Source organism: Halichoerus grypus, chromosome 7 (assembly GCF_964656455.1).
Source record: "Halichoerus grypus chromosome 7, mHalGry1.hap1.1, whole genome shotgun sequence".
Classification (NCBI taxonomy): domain Eukaryota; kingdom Metazoa; phylum Chordata; class Mammalia; order Carnivora; family Phocidae; genus Halichoerus; species Halichoerus grypus.
This window is the reverse complement of record NC_135718.1, coordinates 85,953,796-85,970,436: the sequence shown is the minus strand read 5'-3', so window position 1 is coordinate 85,970,436 and position 16,641 is coordinate 85,953,796. Positions and strand designations below refer to the sequence as shown.

The following is a 16,641-nucleotide window of genomic DNA, read 5'->3' as shown; positions in this document are numbered from 1 at the left end:
GTATATACCACATCTTCTTTACCCATTCTTCGGTCTGTAGACACTTAGGCTGCTCCCATATCTTGGCTATTGTAGATAATGCTGCTGTAAACATCGGGGTGTGTGTAACGCTTTGAATTAGTATTTTATATTTTTAATTTTTTGAGGAACCTCCATGCTGTTTTCCGGAATGGTTGCACCAGTTTGCATTCCCACCAACAGTTCCCCTTTCTCCACATCCACGCCAACACCTGTTGTTTCTTGTGTTACTGATTTTAGCCATTCTGACAGGTATGAGGTGGTAGCTCATCGTGGTTTTGATTTGTATTGCCCTGATGATGAGCGATGTTGAGCATCTTTTCATGTGTCTGTTGGCCATCTGGATGTCTTCTTTGGAGAAGTGTCTGTTCATGTCTTCTGCCCCTTTTTAAATTTGCTATTTGTTTTTTGGGTGTTGAATTGTATCAGTTCTTTGTATATTTTGGATACTAACCCTTTATCAGATATGTCATTTGCAAATATCTTTTCCCATTTAGTAGTTTGCCTTTTAGTTTTGTTGGTTGTTTCCTTTTTCCACAGAAGCTTTTTATTTTGATGAAGTTCCAGTAGTTTATTTTTGCTTTTGTTTCCCTTGCCTCAGGAGACATATCTAGAAAGAAGTTACTATGGCTGATGTCAGAGACATCACTGCCTGTGTTCTCTTCTAGGAGTTTTATGGTTTCAGGTCTCACATTTAGGTCTTTCATCCATTTTGAGTCTGTTTTTGTGTATGGTGTAAGAAAGCGGTCCAGTTTTCCCAACACCATTTACTGAAGAGACTATCTTTTCCCCATTGGATGTTCTTTTCTGCTTTGTCGAAGATTAGTTGACCATAGAGTTGTGGGTTCATTTCTGGGTTTTCTGTTCTGTTCCATTGATCTATGTGTCTGTTTCTATGCGACCACCATGCTGTCTTGATGACTAAAGCTCTGTGATATAACATGAAGTCTGGAATCGTGATGCCTCCAGCTCTGCTTTTCCAAGATTGCTTTCACTCTTCGGGGTCTTTGTGGTTCCAAACAAATTTTAAGATTGTTTGTCTAGCTCTGTGAAAAGTGCTGTTGGCATTTTGATAAGGATTGCATTAAATCTGTAGATTGCTTTGGGTAGTATAGACATTTTAACAATATTTGTTCTCCCAATCCATGAGCATGGAATGTCTCCATTTTTTTGTGTCATCTTCAGTTTCTTGTATCAGTGTCTTATAGTTTTCAGAGCACAGGTCTTTCAGCTCTTTGAGTAGGTTTATGCCTAGGTGTTTTATTGTTTTTGGTGCAATTATAAATGGGATTGTTTTCTTAATTTTTCTTTCTGCTGCTTCATTATTAGTATAGAAACAACAGATTTCTGTACCTCGATTTTGTATCCTGTGATATTACTGAATTTATTTATCAGTTCCAGCAGTTTTTTGGTGGAGTCTTTTGGGGGTTTCTACATAAAATATCATGTGATCTGCAAATAGAGATGTTTGCTGCTGCTTGCCAATTCGGATTCCTTTTTTCTTTCTGTTGTCTGATTGCTGTGGCTGGACTTCTAGTACTGTGTCGAATAAAAGTAGTGAGAGTGGATATCCCTGTCTTGTTCCTGACCACAGAGGAAAAGCTCTCTGTTTTTCCCCATTTAGGATGATATTAGCTGTGGGTTTTTCATAGGTGGCATTTATTATATTAGGTATGTTCCCTCTAAACTTACTTTGTTGAGGGTTTTTACCATGAATGGATGTTGGACTTTGTCAAATGCTTTTTCTGCCTCTATTGAAAGGATCATATGGTTTTCAGCCTTTCTCTTGTTGATGTGACGTATCACATTGATTGATCTGCAAATACTGAACCACCCTCGAATCCTAGGAATAAATCCCACTTGATTGTGGTGAATGTTTTTTTTAATGTACTGTTGGATTCAGTTTGCTCATATTTTGTTGAGAATTTTTGCATCCATGTTCATCAGGGATTTTGGCCCGTAGTTCTCTTTTTTTGTGGTGTCTTTATTGGATCAGGATCATGCTGGCCTCACAGAATGAATTTGGAAACTTTCCTTCCTCCTGTATTTTTTTCAGTTGCAGATTTGAACTTTAAAACTCAGAATTCCTAATTCCTGGTCCAATGTTACTTCTTTTTAGTCCTTTTTTGTGAAGTACCGTACACATACAGAGAAGTGGAGACATCATTAAATACAACTGCATGAGTTTCTATAAGCAGGACCTCCAGATGAAGGAAGAGAACATTTCCGGTTATATTCATGGAGTGGTGGTTACCAGGGCTGAGCCGAGGGGGCGGGAGGGCCAGTGACTGTGCGTCCAGCGTTTCATTTGGGGAAGATGAAACAAGCTCTATAGACGGATGGTTGCACAACACTGTGAATGTACACAATGCTACTAAACTGCACACTTAGAAATGGTTAAACGGATAAATTTTGTTAAGCAAATGTTACCACAATAAGAGAAGAGAGATCATCACCAGAGCCTCAGAAGCTGTGCTCCTTCCTTCCAGCCCTTCCCCCCAGCCCAGCCGCGCCCCAGGGTTAACTGACTAAATTGAAACCTTATACATTATCAGGGACCATGCAGTCTGGCCACTAGTTTTCCACACTCGGGAGGGATAAAAGAGAAAAGCACCAAGCTTGTTTGCCCAAGGTCCCACAGAGTTTACCCATGACGACTTCCCAGGTGACTCTTGAGTGGGACCATAACTGTTTCTTGAATACGTGTTGGATGAACAAATGCGTTTTATCAAGTCATAGCAGTTGCAGAGTTCATGAAGTTGTTAAATATGCACAGCCGGGAGGAAGAGAGAGGACGCTGCATGTCTGCATGTGGCGCCCGGTCGTCTGGTCCAGCCCTCCGCATGCTTGGCGCCCGCCCTGCTGATGTGTAATACCTGACCTTGAGGTTTAATAGCCCGTTGACTCGCCTACTTTCTGTGTTTCTTCACTTGTTTCCTAAAGTGATATTTGTTACAAAGGAAGGACTGTACGCAATGTATATGTACGTTATGAATCAGAATAATAAAGCAGAAACTCACAGACCTGCCATCTATCTATGTCATGATTTTAAGTCACTAAAATGTCATTACATCTGTAGTGTAAGTGTATGCCTGTGTGTTGCTGAAATTCTGAGCGTGTCCTCATGTCTGTCCTTCTGGCATCTGTTGGTATATGAGCCAACGGGGAAGTGGCACCAAGATCTGGATCGAGTTGTAGACAAGGGCTGAGGACACACTGAGCCCAGAGGGCGGGTGGCATTCTCTCCTGGTCAAGTTCACGGTTCTTCCCACCTTGCCCGCCAGCCTCGCATCGAAACTAAGCACTGCCGACGTACTTGCCGTGTTTAATCGGCCAGAGGAAAAGTGTTTGTTCCCCTTTAGAAAGGTTGAGGTGGTGGTTTCTGTTCTTGGTGCAGCCGCACACAGACCCTCCAGACTCCACAAGATCAATCATTTGCCTGTAGCTTTCTGAATTTTGGAGTCTGCTTCTTAACCTTGTTTCTCAAAATTGAAATTTAAAGAAATCTCACTACACTGGTCTAGGAGTCAATAATACTCATTTAGTCAAGCGGTCATTACTTTTCATGAAGAACCTGTTAGGTGGAAAAGTACCGATCTTTAAAGTCTCAGTGAAAACTGATTCTTCTCTCTTAGAATGGCACGAGACCCCCCCTGGGTGCAGACGTAAATTTGGAAGCCCTTGCCGCTGACCTGCGCTGTGATTGCTATTCGTGAGTACCTCGGTCTCAAGTTCGTGACCTCTCATGGGCAGAACAGGGGACAGTGGTCCCGTGGGGAGGGTTAAGCTCGGTATCCGGCTCTGTCCTGGCTCTTCCTTCTGAGAGAAGGGACTACCTGTTTCGAGGCTCCGAGGAGCTTTGGCGCTGGGCGCATCTGCTCCCACATTGACTCTTGGCACCCAGCTTCCCTGACCATTGTGGCTGCCTTCGCCAGTTGTCCATCCCTTCTTCCAGAAGACATGAGCAGACATTTCAGTGTTGGTGCTTCAGCCCTGAAGAGGGTCATCTGTGAGTGCTTCGTTTTCCGAGGCTCAGAATGCATTTTTCACAGCACACCCGCTAACCCGCACAGCCCATAGTGACAGCAGGAAATCCGGCATTTCTGCCTTCAGAACCACACCATGTTCGTGAGCTCGTGGTTTTTGTTATTTTCTTTACGTTAAGTAAAGTTGTTAACTGTCCCAGTGTGGGTATGTAGAGAAGAAAAGAAACTCACATTTCCCTTACGGGGAGACGTCTGCCCCTCTGGCTTTGAAAGCCTTATTGGTTGGTTATCCTCAATATACTTGGTGCTCATGATATTCCTCATGATAAGCCAGATAATGTGTTTGCCAAAGCCAAGCAAGTAAGACAATGTTTTCTTTTTTTAAATATATTCATTTATTTCAGCGAGAGAGAGAAAGATAGCGTGCGGGTGGCGGGGAGGGGCAGAGGGAGAGAGAATCTCAAGCAGACTCCACACTTAGTGCCAAGCCTGACGCGGGGCTGGATCCCACGACCCTGAGATCATGACCTGAGTTGAAACCAAGAGTCGGACACTCAACTGACTGAGCCCCCCCAGACAGATGTCCCTGAGACAATTTTTTCCTGTTCGAGGCCTTTGGGATGTGGTTACTCCGCAGCGTAAACCTACATCCCAACAACAGACCTGCAGAGAGCAGTGTTGGCACCTCGTTACTTCCAGGTCTGGTTGAAGAAGCTCATTTCTTATCAAGATGATTGCACTGGAAACCACATGGATCATTCTCAGGGAGTGTGGTCAGGATGCGTCGTTTTATCTCTTTTCTTCGTATATGGGCATCTGAGGCCCTGAGCCTCTTCTCTGTCCAGCTGTCTTGGCTCAGATGTGAAGGCAGGGATTGTCTCTATGACAGGACGCGCTCGGAGCCCCTCCCTCCCTCTAAGGAGAGTGCTTCCCCCCCCCCCCCATTGGGATCAGACTCGTACCACTAAATGAACTTATTATTGGGGGGGGCGGGGAAGGCTTAATTAAGTGAGTAGTTTACAGCTTTGAGAGCCAAAACCCACAGAGGCAGTTTAATGGCAGAACGTACCCCAGGGCCACATGTTCTGATTCTCCGGCGTAGGGTGCAGGTTTACAAAGCGGTCAGGGTTAATGTTGAATGGCGTACAATTAGGGTTTTAATGCTGCGGTCACCAGGGTTTGAGAGACACGGAATTCCACCGTCGTCAGCTGCTTTTTTATGTTAGTTCAAGGTCTCTGCACCCATGGGAGATGTTTAAATATTAAGGAAAGGGATGAATACGCAGCATGTATGTGATTATTGCACAACCTTATAAACTTGACACCTAGCCACAGAAACATTGTATTCAGCTAATAATTTAAGTTCTGTGGCGATTTAATGTTACATATTATGTGGATGGTCAGTGTTATACATTAAATAAGTTTTAATGTCTAGAAATGAGGTTTTTATCCCCAGATCCAAACTCTCTCCCAAAGAGCTGCAAGAATTCTGTTGAAGATGTAAGGTAGTGAAAGGCCAGTAATACTTGTTCACTGAACTCCGGCACCGTGCTGAGTCAGGATAGTATTGCACAAAGTAATTAGATGGAGGCTTATTAGCTGCTTTAATTCATTTATGACGGGTCCACCCAGCTCGGGCTTGAGTCAGGGCATTAAAGACTTGCTCGTCTTTGTGTTTCCCCCTTTTGAATTAGGTGCCATTAGTGACTGTTCTGTAAGCTTACTCTCGGCGGTAGGCAGCACATTGGTGGCATGGGCCTCGTGGATGGAGATTTTATGATAAATGTGGAAGTTTCTATCGCCTGGGCAATTCAGGTAGACTTTTTATGTTAACTTTAGTATCTATAGCTGTTAGCACAGGAATGTTTATGATTCCTTGAATTGTTTCCATCATAATTACCCTTCTTCTAAAAGCTAGAAATATTTTGGGGCACCTGGGTGGCTCAGTCGTTGGGCGTCTGCCTTCGGCTCAGGTCATGATCCCAGGGTTCTGGGATCGAGCCCCACATTGGGCTCCCTGCTCTGTGAGGAGTCTGCTTCTCCCTCTCCCACTCCCCTGCTTGTGTTCTCTCTCTCGCTGTGTCTGTCAAATAAATAAAATCTTAAAAAACAAACAAATAAATAAAATAAATATAAGTTAGAAATATTTTAAGTAAAAGCAAAAAGCTCTTTCCTGCTGACCCTAGCTATGTGGGTTGTGACTGGAAACCGCGGTCAGACTCTGTTCTTCGCACTGTTGTAGAATAACTGAGAGCAGGTCTTCTCCTGCAGGGGTGCAGATCTCTCTGCTTTGGTTCGGGAGGCGTCCATCTGCGCCCTGAGAGAGGAAATGACAAGACCGAAGGACGGAGGTGAGACAGGTAGGGTGCTTTCTGCAGTGTCTCCGTTCCCCGTCATCATCACTCCAGAACCTCACTGCTGACGTGGCTCTGACGAGACCGTTCCCATAGGCTTTGCCTCGTGTGGTTTCTGTGGCAGCCGTCTGGTAGCCTCTCAACCTCAGCCTCCCCCCGGAGTCCACACAGCACATTTCCAAAACACATCTGTTTTCATTCCCACTGTCTTTGGCTCCCAAGAATCTCAGAGCAAACTTGTTTACAGTTCTGGCGGCGTCTCTGCTGCTGACATTTGTCCACACACGTGCCTTCCTGATGAAGTCCCTGTGTGTTTGTTAGATTCAGTATCCGAACTGCCTTTATTATAAGCTATTTCAGATTCCTCTTGGAGGATGTAAGTGATGAATCACTAAATTCTACTCCTGAAACCAACAGTATACTATATATTAACTAATTAGATTTAAAAATTTGGAGAGAAAAATAAAAGAGCACTGGACATAGAATCAGGAAAAAAAAATAATAATAAAAAAGAAATTGCCGGGGCGCCTGGGTGGCTCAGTTGTTAAGCATCTGCCTTCGGCTCAGGTCATGATCCCAGGGTGCTGGGATCGAGCCCCGCATCGGGCTCCCTGCTCAGCGGGAAGCCTGCCTCTTCCTCCCCCACTCCCCCTGCTTGTGTTCCTGCTCTCGCTGTCTCTCTCTCTCTGTCAAATAAAAAAAAAGAAAGAAATTGCCATGGCATTCAGATTATATGGAAAAAAAGGGTTTACCCATGGAGAGTTTTCTTACTCTGCATTAAAGTTAATTAAAATAATAAAAATAAATAAAAATTTTAAAAGTTTTTTTAAAATAAAAAAATCCTCTTGGAAGTAGGTGATATAATTCACAAACTTAGCATATCTTGTAAGAAACATCGTGTAAGTGTGCTGTCCGGGAGCAGAGTCTCACAGTGTTTCGGGATTTGTCACTGAAAATCTGTGGGCCTCTCTACACGGATTGGCTGTTTGGATGTTAGTTTATAATCATGGAGCAAATTCTGACATCTGTGCTCTGCTGCAGTTTACATTTCTAGTTACCTGTACTCTAGGGACTTAGCGTTGATATCTTCCTCACCGAAATACGTATGCTCTTCACCTTCCACTCAACGTGTTCAACTATATTTTATTTTATTTTTAGGTAAATATGGTATCCTAATATCTGTGTAGATAGTTCAGTTTTAATTGTCGTTGTGTAAGCTGTCATAGTAACATTTTAAACCAAGTCTTGTTCAAAATGTAGTTATTTGATTTACTTATATAATGGCACAACCTTATAAAGGAGAGCCCCTTCTGATCCAGTGTTGTGATATTATCTCTGTATCTAACATATATTATGATATAACTCCGTAACATCTGTTACTGCCTATGCACTCTTAAATAACTATGGAATATTACTTTCCACTCCCAGTTAAATTATTTGGATTATCTTAAAAAGGAACAGTTCTGGCTCTTCTTCACTAAACATTGCCATTAAGTTAAGGCGTAAACAGTGCAAAGAGGGGCTTTCAAAGGGTGTCTGTTTAGGAGTGATAGTCTCTTTGGGGTGTCCTGCATTAAAACCTGATAAGCAGAGGGTTGGGAAATGGGGAGACGTTGGTCAGAGGCTAAGACTTCCTGCTATAAGATAAACACATTCTGGGGATCAGATGTGTTGCATGATGACTATAATTAACAATATGGATGATATACTGGAAAGATGGTAAGAGAGTAGATCTTAGAAGTTATTACCCCCCCCCCACACACACACAAGTAATCACGTGAGGGATGGATGTGCCAACTAACGTTTGTAGTGATCACTTTACGACACGTCTGAGATCATCACAATAGTCATACACCTTAAACTTACATATGTTATATGTCAGTGATATCTCAATAAAGGGGGGGGCGGGTAATGAAAACAGGGACTTTTTTTTTTAAACGGTAATAGTCTCTCTCTAATTAAAGAAGAACAAAGTACTTTTTTATATGATTTGTCCCAAAGTAAACTGTTTCAATTGCTGGAGGGAAAAAATTTACACTAAAATGGATGCTGATATAAAAGTTAAGCATTTGTTTAAAATTAAATATGGTCAGGTGTGTGTAAATTAAATGAAAATGAAAAGATGTCCAAAAACATCTGATGAGTGTACCGGGCTTGACTGTCATTCAGAAGAGACCCAGTGTGATCGCTATCTCCTCCGTGTTCCCTTGACTGCTTGGAAGTGTCTCAGGAGAAACTAGGCCATTAGTCACGGTTAGCGCCCTCCATCCAGATGTGTTTGTGATTTGTTCCACAGGTGAACTCAAGGTCAGTCAGAAGCACTTTGAAGAAGCTTTCAAGAAAGTGAAATCTTCTATATCAAAAAAGGTAAGAAATGCTCTTAATGTGTAGAGAAGAGACTGGAATGGAGACCAGTAGATTGTGAACTCATGGAAACCAGGAAAATACTTGTCTTTGTGGGAGTGTTCTTGAGAGGTGGTAGTTTTGTGTGTTTCTTGAAAGACTGAAGCCAGAGAGAGGATGACCCATGTGGGTCTTTCCACCATCTGGGGATTTTTAGCCCATTTGGTCCGCGTGTCCCTTGACCTGCTCCACCCTTCCCAACAAGTCTTATCTGCCTGGAGCCAGCCTTCCCTATGGGACTCTCCCCTGCGTTTCAGGCAGGTACAGATCTTCACCGTAAGGTCAGAGAAGGGCTAAACACACGGCTCGCTTTTCTTTATATATAACGCCGGATCTCGTGTGTTTGCTTCTTACGGTGCGGAGGTAATCTGTTTGTGGTAATGAGGACGACCGCTGCAATATGGAGCTGCAGGGATGCATCCAGTCCACAGAAAGAGTTGGCTTGCGCACCGCCGTGATAAAGCTCATTGACTTGGCAGTCTTTTGTTTGGGGTTCCTGGAAGTAAAATGCGCCTTAGCCACGAGAACCTGCTTCCTGCTGGGCTAAAACTTCCTTTAAATTATTAGCCATTTATTACCCCAGGCCTCGTATTTCTCACGATATTTACTGATTGAAAACCCCTGAGTCAAAGTCCAAGGAGTTACATGAGGCAGGCTGCCCTGTTCGGTGTCTCAAGGTTTGCTCTGAACCTTCTAGGTGAGGTGACCACCGTACCACCTTTTTTTTTTTTAAGATTTTATTTTTAATTAATCTCTACTCCCAGCGTGGGGCTCGAACTCACAACCCCGAGATCAAGAGTCGCATGTTGTACTGACTGAGCCAGCTGGGCGCCCTCCCACCTTACCACCGGTGACCACAGGAACCAGTTAATTAGTTTGGGCTGGTGGTGGTTCTGATTCGGCTCTCAGAGAAGAGTCTGCTGTACCCACACTCAGTTCTCCACCATAGCTGGAAAGAGTGGTCTGCCTTCGCCTCTCAGGCATTTTTGTATCCCAGAGGAAACCGGTCTGTTCTGCTGAGCATCTTTGAATAAAACCCAGGAACAGTTTGATAGTTAATGTTACTGGTGCTCTTCATTCTGATCAGCCACGCCCTCTGTTTGAAAACCCATTGTTCATCCATGCGTGGATCCGTTCCTGTGCTCTCTGTGTGTCTTCAGGCCACGGTATCTTTTTTGCCACTGTCTTGATGACTATAGATCTGTAAGTCTTGGGATCAGGTAGTATAAGTTCTCCAGATTTGTCCTCTTTATCCCCCGTCAATTTTTAAAAATATTTTAGCTCCTTTTCATTTCCATATAAAACATTGTTTTAGTTGAATTGTTCCTCTCCTGCAGCTGGAGTCCGGGCTTGTCAAGACTTAGGACACGGGGACGAAGTGCCTCCTCAAGGGGACACGGGGACGTGGGGATGCGGCCCCTCCTCTAGCCTCACTGTTTAGTAGAAGTGTACGCACACGGTAGTGCACACGCACAGTTCTGTGATCTCCAACAAGCGTAGCCGGCACTGCCATCAGTGTCTAGAACATTCCATCCCTCCCACAGTTCCTTGTGGCCCCTCGGTGGCCGCCGCTGACAGCACTGCCCGTGACTGCAGGTCTGACCCGTGTGTGGGCTGCATCCCCATGGAAGCCTGCGGTGTGCACTCCCTAGTCTGGCTGCTCAGCTCAGTGGAGGGCTTCTGGGGTCCGTCCCTGTTGTGTGGGGCTAAACACACGGCTCCGTTTCTAGCTGAGCAGCTTTCCAGGATGAGAATATAGCACATGGTTCCTTCTCCTTTCCTCTCTTGGGGGACACTCGGCGCTGCCGGGGTGTGTGTGGTTTCCTGAGTAAACGTGTGTGTGAAAGGGGACCGCGGGTCAGTGAGCAAGCACAGTGTTGCCCTTCTCCTGGGCACACAGCTGGGGTGCGCAGCCAGGGCTCCAGACCCTTCCGTGGGGAGCGGCCGAGTCCCCCAGTGTCAGGGTCCTTTCATGGCGGTGTCCGGCGGCACAGGAACTGGTGCCCCGTGTGCTCTCCGTGAGCATCTCCGAACGGTCGGACGGCCAGCACGGTTTCACATGCTCGTGGGCCATTTGGAGTTCTGCTGTCCTGTCCTCATGCTTCACTCCTAAACATGAGGCATTTCTCTCCTTACTATAAACTTGCACAGATTCTTAGCTTATTCAGATGTGCACGCGCAGAGGATATTCTGTCCAAATCTGCTCACCTTTCTGTCGTCTAACGCACCTTCTGGAGAGTAGGAGCCTTGAATCCAGAAGGAGGCCAACTCGGCTCCTGCGTGTATGGCTTGTGCGTCCTGCCATGGAAGCCTATGATCCGTCTCAGATTAATGTTTTAGTTTGATGAGAGGGGAGGTGGGGGTCTTATTCCGTGTTTCCACATGGCTCCTCCTTGCTCCGACTCTGTCGCGAAGACTTTCCTACGGAGTCACCACGCCCTCTGTTTGAAAACCCATTGTTCATCCATGCGTGGATCCGTTCCTATGCTCTATGTGTGTCTTCAGGCCATGGTATCTTTTTTGCCACTGTCTTGATGACTATAGATCTGTAAGTCTTGGGATCAGGTAGTATAAGTTCTCCAGATTTGTCCTCTTTATCCCCCCGTCAATTTTTAAAAATATTTTAGCTTCTTTTCATTTCCATATAAAGTTTATAATCAGCTTATCGATTCCTACACGAGAAGCCTGCTAGGATTTGGAATGGGACTAGATCAGTTGTGAGAGCAGAGCTTAAGAATAGAGAGTTTTTCACTTCATGAACTTAGTGCTTCTGTCCACTTATTTATATTCATCTAATTTCTCTTATATAAATTTATTCACTTTTTAATTCATTTCACTTCTTAGATCCACCTGACTTAGTGAGTTTTCATTATAAATATGTTACCATCTTTCATCAGATTTATTCCCAAGTAATTTATACTTTTTTATGTTATTTGTGGATTTTTTTACATCTTGTTTTCTAACTGTTGCTGATATATAGAAGTTCCGTTGGTTTTTATCTCTTGACTTCGGATAGTTCATTTATCACTCTCTTACTTTCTTTACCTCCAAGAACAATTTTCTAGAAACTTTGCTGTAATTTTGAAAAGTTCCCACGTTTGCTGCTTGAGTGACTTTATTACAGAGGCTACAAACGTGTTGTGAAAAGTTCCGAAAATCACTTGACCTGATTTCTGAATTTGGCCATGTTTTCATCCAAGCAGCTACGACAATTAAGGATTAAGTCTTTGCTTTATCTCCTTTGCACACTTTTGCAGGTGAATTTGACACCAGTGTGTATTAAGTTTATTGGGGGTCTCGGATCCTGCTTCCTTCTCTTTTCCTGGTGCTTCCCAGTTGAGAGCTGTGGTAAAGAACCTCTTCACAGGCAGGGTCGAAAGGTATGGCGCTTTTCTGGATGTGAATCTGAGCAGCTCATTGATAAGCCACCTCATTCTGCTTTTAAAATGAGGGCTCTTTTAGTTGTAAATGACAGAACCCAACTCCAACTCAGGTGAGCAGGGAAAAACAGAGTTCCTGGGGGCACCTGGGTGGCTCAGTTGGTTAAGCGTCTGCCTTCGGCTCAGGTCATGATCTCAGGGTCCTGGGATCGAGTCCTGCATCGGGCTCCCTGCTTGGTGGGGAGTCTGTTTCTCCCTCTCCCACTCCCCCTGCTTGTGCCCGTGGGCTCACAAGATCTCTCTCTCTCAAATAGAAAAATAAAATAAAATGATGTAACTTGAGTTTAAACAACAACAGAGTTTGTTGGTCCACGTAACAAGGATCTTAAGAGCACAGTTGACTCTAGGCTACAGAACCTCATTCCTTCGTTTCCTGGGGGAAGGTGGGTGCCGGCAGGCCCAGACACCTCCCAGCTAGAGAAGTCCCCGCCAGCTCTGGTGGGAGAGAGTATCACGGGAGCCTGGGGTCGGCCCAGCCCAGGTTAGGATCCCTGCCAGAACCAATGTGGTCAGTTAGGAAACTAGATGTCCTGGCCAGGGCCCACGTGAGGGGCCGTGGAGTTTTATAAAGGTCTAGAATGAAAATCTGTAAATAAGGTGCTGGTGACTCAAGTTAACTGACGTGGTAGTGGCGGGGTTGGGGTTTGGAGTCTTCATGCTGAAAGAGAACCACTAGATTTTGTTTGGCATGCAAGGAACACTTAGCACATTTTAGCCTCTCAGACGTACTTACAGAAATGGCGATTGCTCTGAAGTGAGTGAACACGGGATTCATGATGAGGAGACGTCTAAGAAGACAGACGTCCTGTCCCGAAATCTGCAGAGCTGGCCTTCCTAGTTCTCAAATACTCAGCACGCTCTTAGTTTAGAGGCCAAAAGCAGAGAAGTGTCACCTGGCCCAGTAAGCCCTGGGTAACTGGTTGAGGGTGAGGGTGTCGATGGGGAGCGGACACTCCTCTCCATCTGTCTGTCCTCACCGGCTCCCCCTCGGGCAGGGCCAGGCCCTTAGGCTCCACCTGGAGGTCCCTGCCCATCCTAATTGCTAGTGAGTGGCTGCATCCTGTGTGGTCCCAGGAGGACCTGACAGGCTGGCGATCTGCGAGGACAGATGCCCGACACAAAAGCCTGGACCATCCGCCAGCAGCTTCTCAGAATCCGGAGACGTGTGTCCCGGCCGCGCCACCCTTCCCGGCCTCCCGGCCGCACCTGGCTTCACAGGCCGCGCGGGATAATTGCCCATGTGGTGTTCCCTGCGCATCGGAGACCTGAGGCCAGCTTCGCTGCTGTCTGCGTTGAGACCTTGAGACTCTTCTCCCAGATACTTACTGTCTCACATCTCAGGCTTTTCACTCTGCTTCCTGTGGCTCTCTCCCACCGTCAGGAAGGAAGCCTCACTCAGACAGTCGGATTTCTTTCTCAACTTCCTCTATTAAACCACCCAGAGCAACCCTCCTGCTTCTGTGCTCATCACACCCGCTGCCCACACCCCTTCCATTCTCTTCTCCACACTCAGGAGTAGACGGTTCATTTCCCGGATTGTTTCCACCCCACGGACACTCATAGGAGAACGGCCCCTCCAGTCGGAGCCCCCTGCGCCCAGCTGTGTTTTAACGGGTTACCTACCATCCAACTCTTCACGTGCATCGAGTACCTGCTGTACGCGTGGCCAGGCACTGTGCTGGGCTCCCAGAGAGAAGAACCGCCGGAGACAGGGCTCCCACACATAGAACATGCGTTAACCTGGTCACTCGATCCGTCGGCGTTAGGAAGAGGCTTACACGTAGCTTTTGCTTGAACGGGACCAACTACACGGCAAAGGCCGTGTGACTAATCTTAATTAAAAACGTATCTGCACCTGTCATGCCACACATTGTGGAAGGCTGCACAGATGTCCTCGTGAGACTTAGTACCAGCATATTCTTCTTCATATTTTTGATGATCGTAATCTTTAAATACTTGATTTCTGAAAAACTTAGCGAATAAGAAGCTACAACTTCTCTTTTGGAAATACGCATAGTATGAATTTTGAATAAATATTCAGTAAAGCAGATGACCAACCTGATTATTAGTTTGATCTTTTAAAAATAAGGCATCACATCAAGGTGAAGCTCCACGTTCCTCGTTTGGCTCCCTAACTGGCCCTCATGAAGCAATTACTTATGAAACTAGTGACGGCTGCTTGTGGGGAGAGACCGGCTGCCGGGGAGGGGGGGGGGCGGGCGGGCTTTATCCTCTTTGAACTTTGCACCATATGAAGGTCTTACCTGTTCAGAAACATTAAATATTGAGGGGCGCGTGGCTGGCTCAGTCGGTGGAGCATGTGACTCTTGATCTCGGGGCTGTGAGTTCAAGCCCCACGTTGGGTGTAGAGATTACTTAAAAATAAATAAAAAATTTTAAAAATTAAAAAAATTAATATTGAAAAAATAGTAATTTGAAAGTTCCAGAAGACCAAAATAGTAATAATAGTTATCTCTGGAAATGATTTTTTTCCTGCTGATCTGTATTTTCTAATTTTTTTGCAATAAATCTTGTTTTATAATTTAAAAAGTTATTTTACTCTAAAAAAGGAATTGCTCTAACCTGGTTAAAAACTAAGCATGCCTAAAATGTCTTTACAGTAGATTATTCAGCAGTGATACTGATGTACAGAGGGACCCTTTTATCCTATTTCAGAGTTAATTCAGCATTTCACTAATTCCTACTTTATGTTCACCTTTGAAACTGTTTGACAGGTACTTGAAAAATCACTGAAACAAGTACATAGTTTGTTTTTTTTTTTATTTTCAAATCCATCTTTCAAACCGGAGGTGAACATTAAGTACAGTCCAGGAAATGGGTTTCCCCCGTGAACGGAAAATCCGCCCTGCCCTCTGGTCAGGGTTCTGACTTGTCGCAGAGAGAACATCCGCTCTGCTTCTGTCTGACTCAGGATTGTCCTCAGAGTAAAAGCTAGTGGTCGTAAAGGCCCCTCTGAACACTGGGCAGACCTCACACATGCAGAGGGGCCCACTGTGGCCGCTTCTGGGAGCGAAGCTGCATTTCTGCGAATATCTCCGTGGCCGCCAGACGTCGGGGACCGTGGCTGTTCTCTGGCGCGTGTCCCCAGGCTGGTCGGCAGACACCTCAGTGCTAAGGCCGTTGGTTGCTGTTAGGAATCATTTAAATGGCTCTACTCTGTTTTGATTTTTGCTTATTTTGTGTTGGGGACCAAACAGGGGAACCAAAAGTTCCTGTGGTAAACCAAGCAAACTGTAGCAGCAGGAAAACTGCAGAAACACCAAGCTGGGGGTGGGGGCGGCTAAAAACACGATCTGTTTTCTAAAAGCCTCAATAATTAAAACATTGTGATAGGGGTACATGAACTGACCCTAATTCTAACTTCTGTAAACAGTCCGTCATGCTGGTCCCCACGCCGGTGACAGAAAGACGGGGATTGATGTGGGGCCGCTGGGAGTCGGGCTCACAGGCCGCACGCCAGGCCGGGCACTCGCCAGAGCAGGCGGAGCTCCATGTGGAAGGACAGGAGGCTGGCCGTCCCTCATCGCGGGGTGGGCCAGGCTGGTTTCTCCCGAGGCCGTGCGTCCTCTCCCCGCATCCTCACCTGGCCCCCCGGGCCCGTCTGTTCTTCATTCGTCTTCCTGCAGACATGCGGTCCTATGTCCTGGGGGCTTCGTTATAACTTCACTGCCTCCCTGAAGACCTGACCTCCGGTCACTGCGCAGTCCTGGGGGTGGGACGTCAGCGTGCACGTTTGGGGGACGCAGTTCAGCCCCCATCACACTTATCGGCTCTCTGTCTGTCTTGTCCCCTGTTCTCAGGACCAGGTGATGTATGAAGCTCTGCAGCGGTCCCTCAGCCGGTGACCCCAGCAGCAGCTGGCCTCGGAGAAGGACAGTGCGTCCAGCCAGCCGAGAAGCCCACACGCTCTGAGCTGCCCACTTGCCACCTGCTGCGGATGGGGTCCCGTGTGCGCATGTTATTCCCAGAGTGACGTGGCCGGTCAGAGCCAAAGACTCTTCCCGTCTGGCCAACTGGGTGCGGGGACACCCTCCCCGCTTTTTAAGAACAAGAAAGATGTTTAACTGCTCAACTAAAATAACCAATAACTTTTTTTAAATAAAATGTTTATTTTGAAACCATCTTGACTGTACTTCAGAAGAGTTGCGATCACAGTAAAAAGAACTTTTCCCCTAAGCCATCTGAGCATGCATTGCCAGCCCGAGACCCTATCACCCCCAAATACCGTGATGTACGTCTCCCGCGCCCCAGGGTCCCCCGATAGCCAGCCGTCACACTCAGGAAACCAGCCGCGAGGCATGGTTGTCACGTGGGCCCCCAGCCCCTGCCATGCCCCTCTCTCCAGCTGCCCCAAGTTGTCCTTCGTGACAGAAGGGCCAGGAGTGAGCTGTCTGTTCCTCTTCTGCTTGAGTTCCCTCG

The 16,641-nt window shown here is 46.0% G+C and overlaps 1 protein-coding gene across 4 annotated transcripts in view; it reads left to right on the top strand.

Annotated features, from left to right (window-relative positions):
• NVL (nuclear VCP like) overlaps window positions 1-16,343 on the top strand; it is a 93,953-nt gene extending 77,610 nt beyond the window's left edge. For 3 of the 4 annotated variants that reach the window (XM_036118887.2, XM_078077824.1, XM_036118879.2), the window contains 4 exons: window positions 3,654-3,730; window positions 6,276-6,364; window positions 8,655-8,725; window positions 16,023-16,343. In XM_036118887.2, the coding sequence (XP_035974780.1) occupies window positions 3,654-3,730; window positions 6,276-6,364; window positions 8,655-8,725; window positions 16,023-16,067 (282 nt within the window). In that variant the 3' untranslated portion in view covers window positions 16,068-16,343. The remainder of the gene's footprint in view (window positions 1-3,653; window positions 3,731-6,275; window positions 6,365-8,654; window positions 8,726-16,022) is intronic. The other variant, XM_036118878.2, reaches the window with a different exon arrangement.
• Window positions 16,344-16,641: the final 298 nt, after the last annotated feature.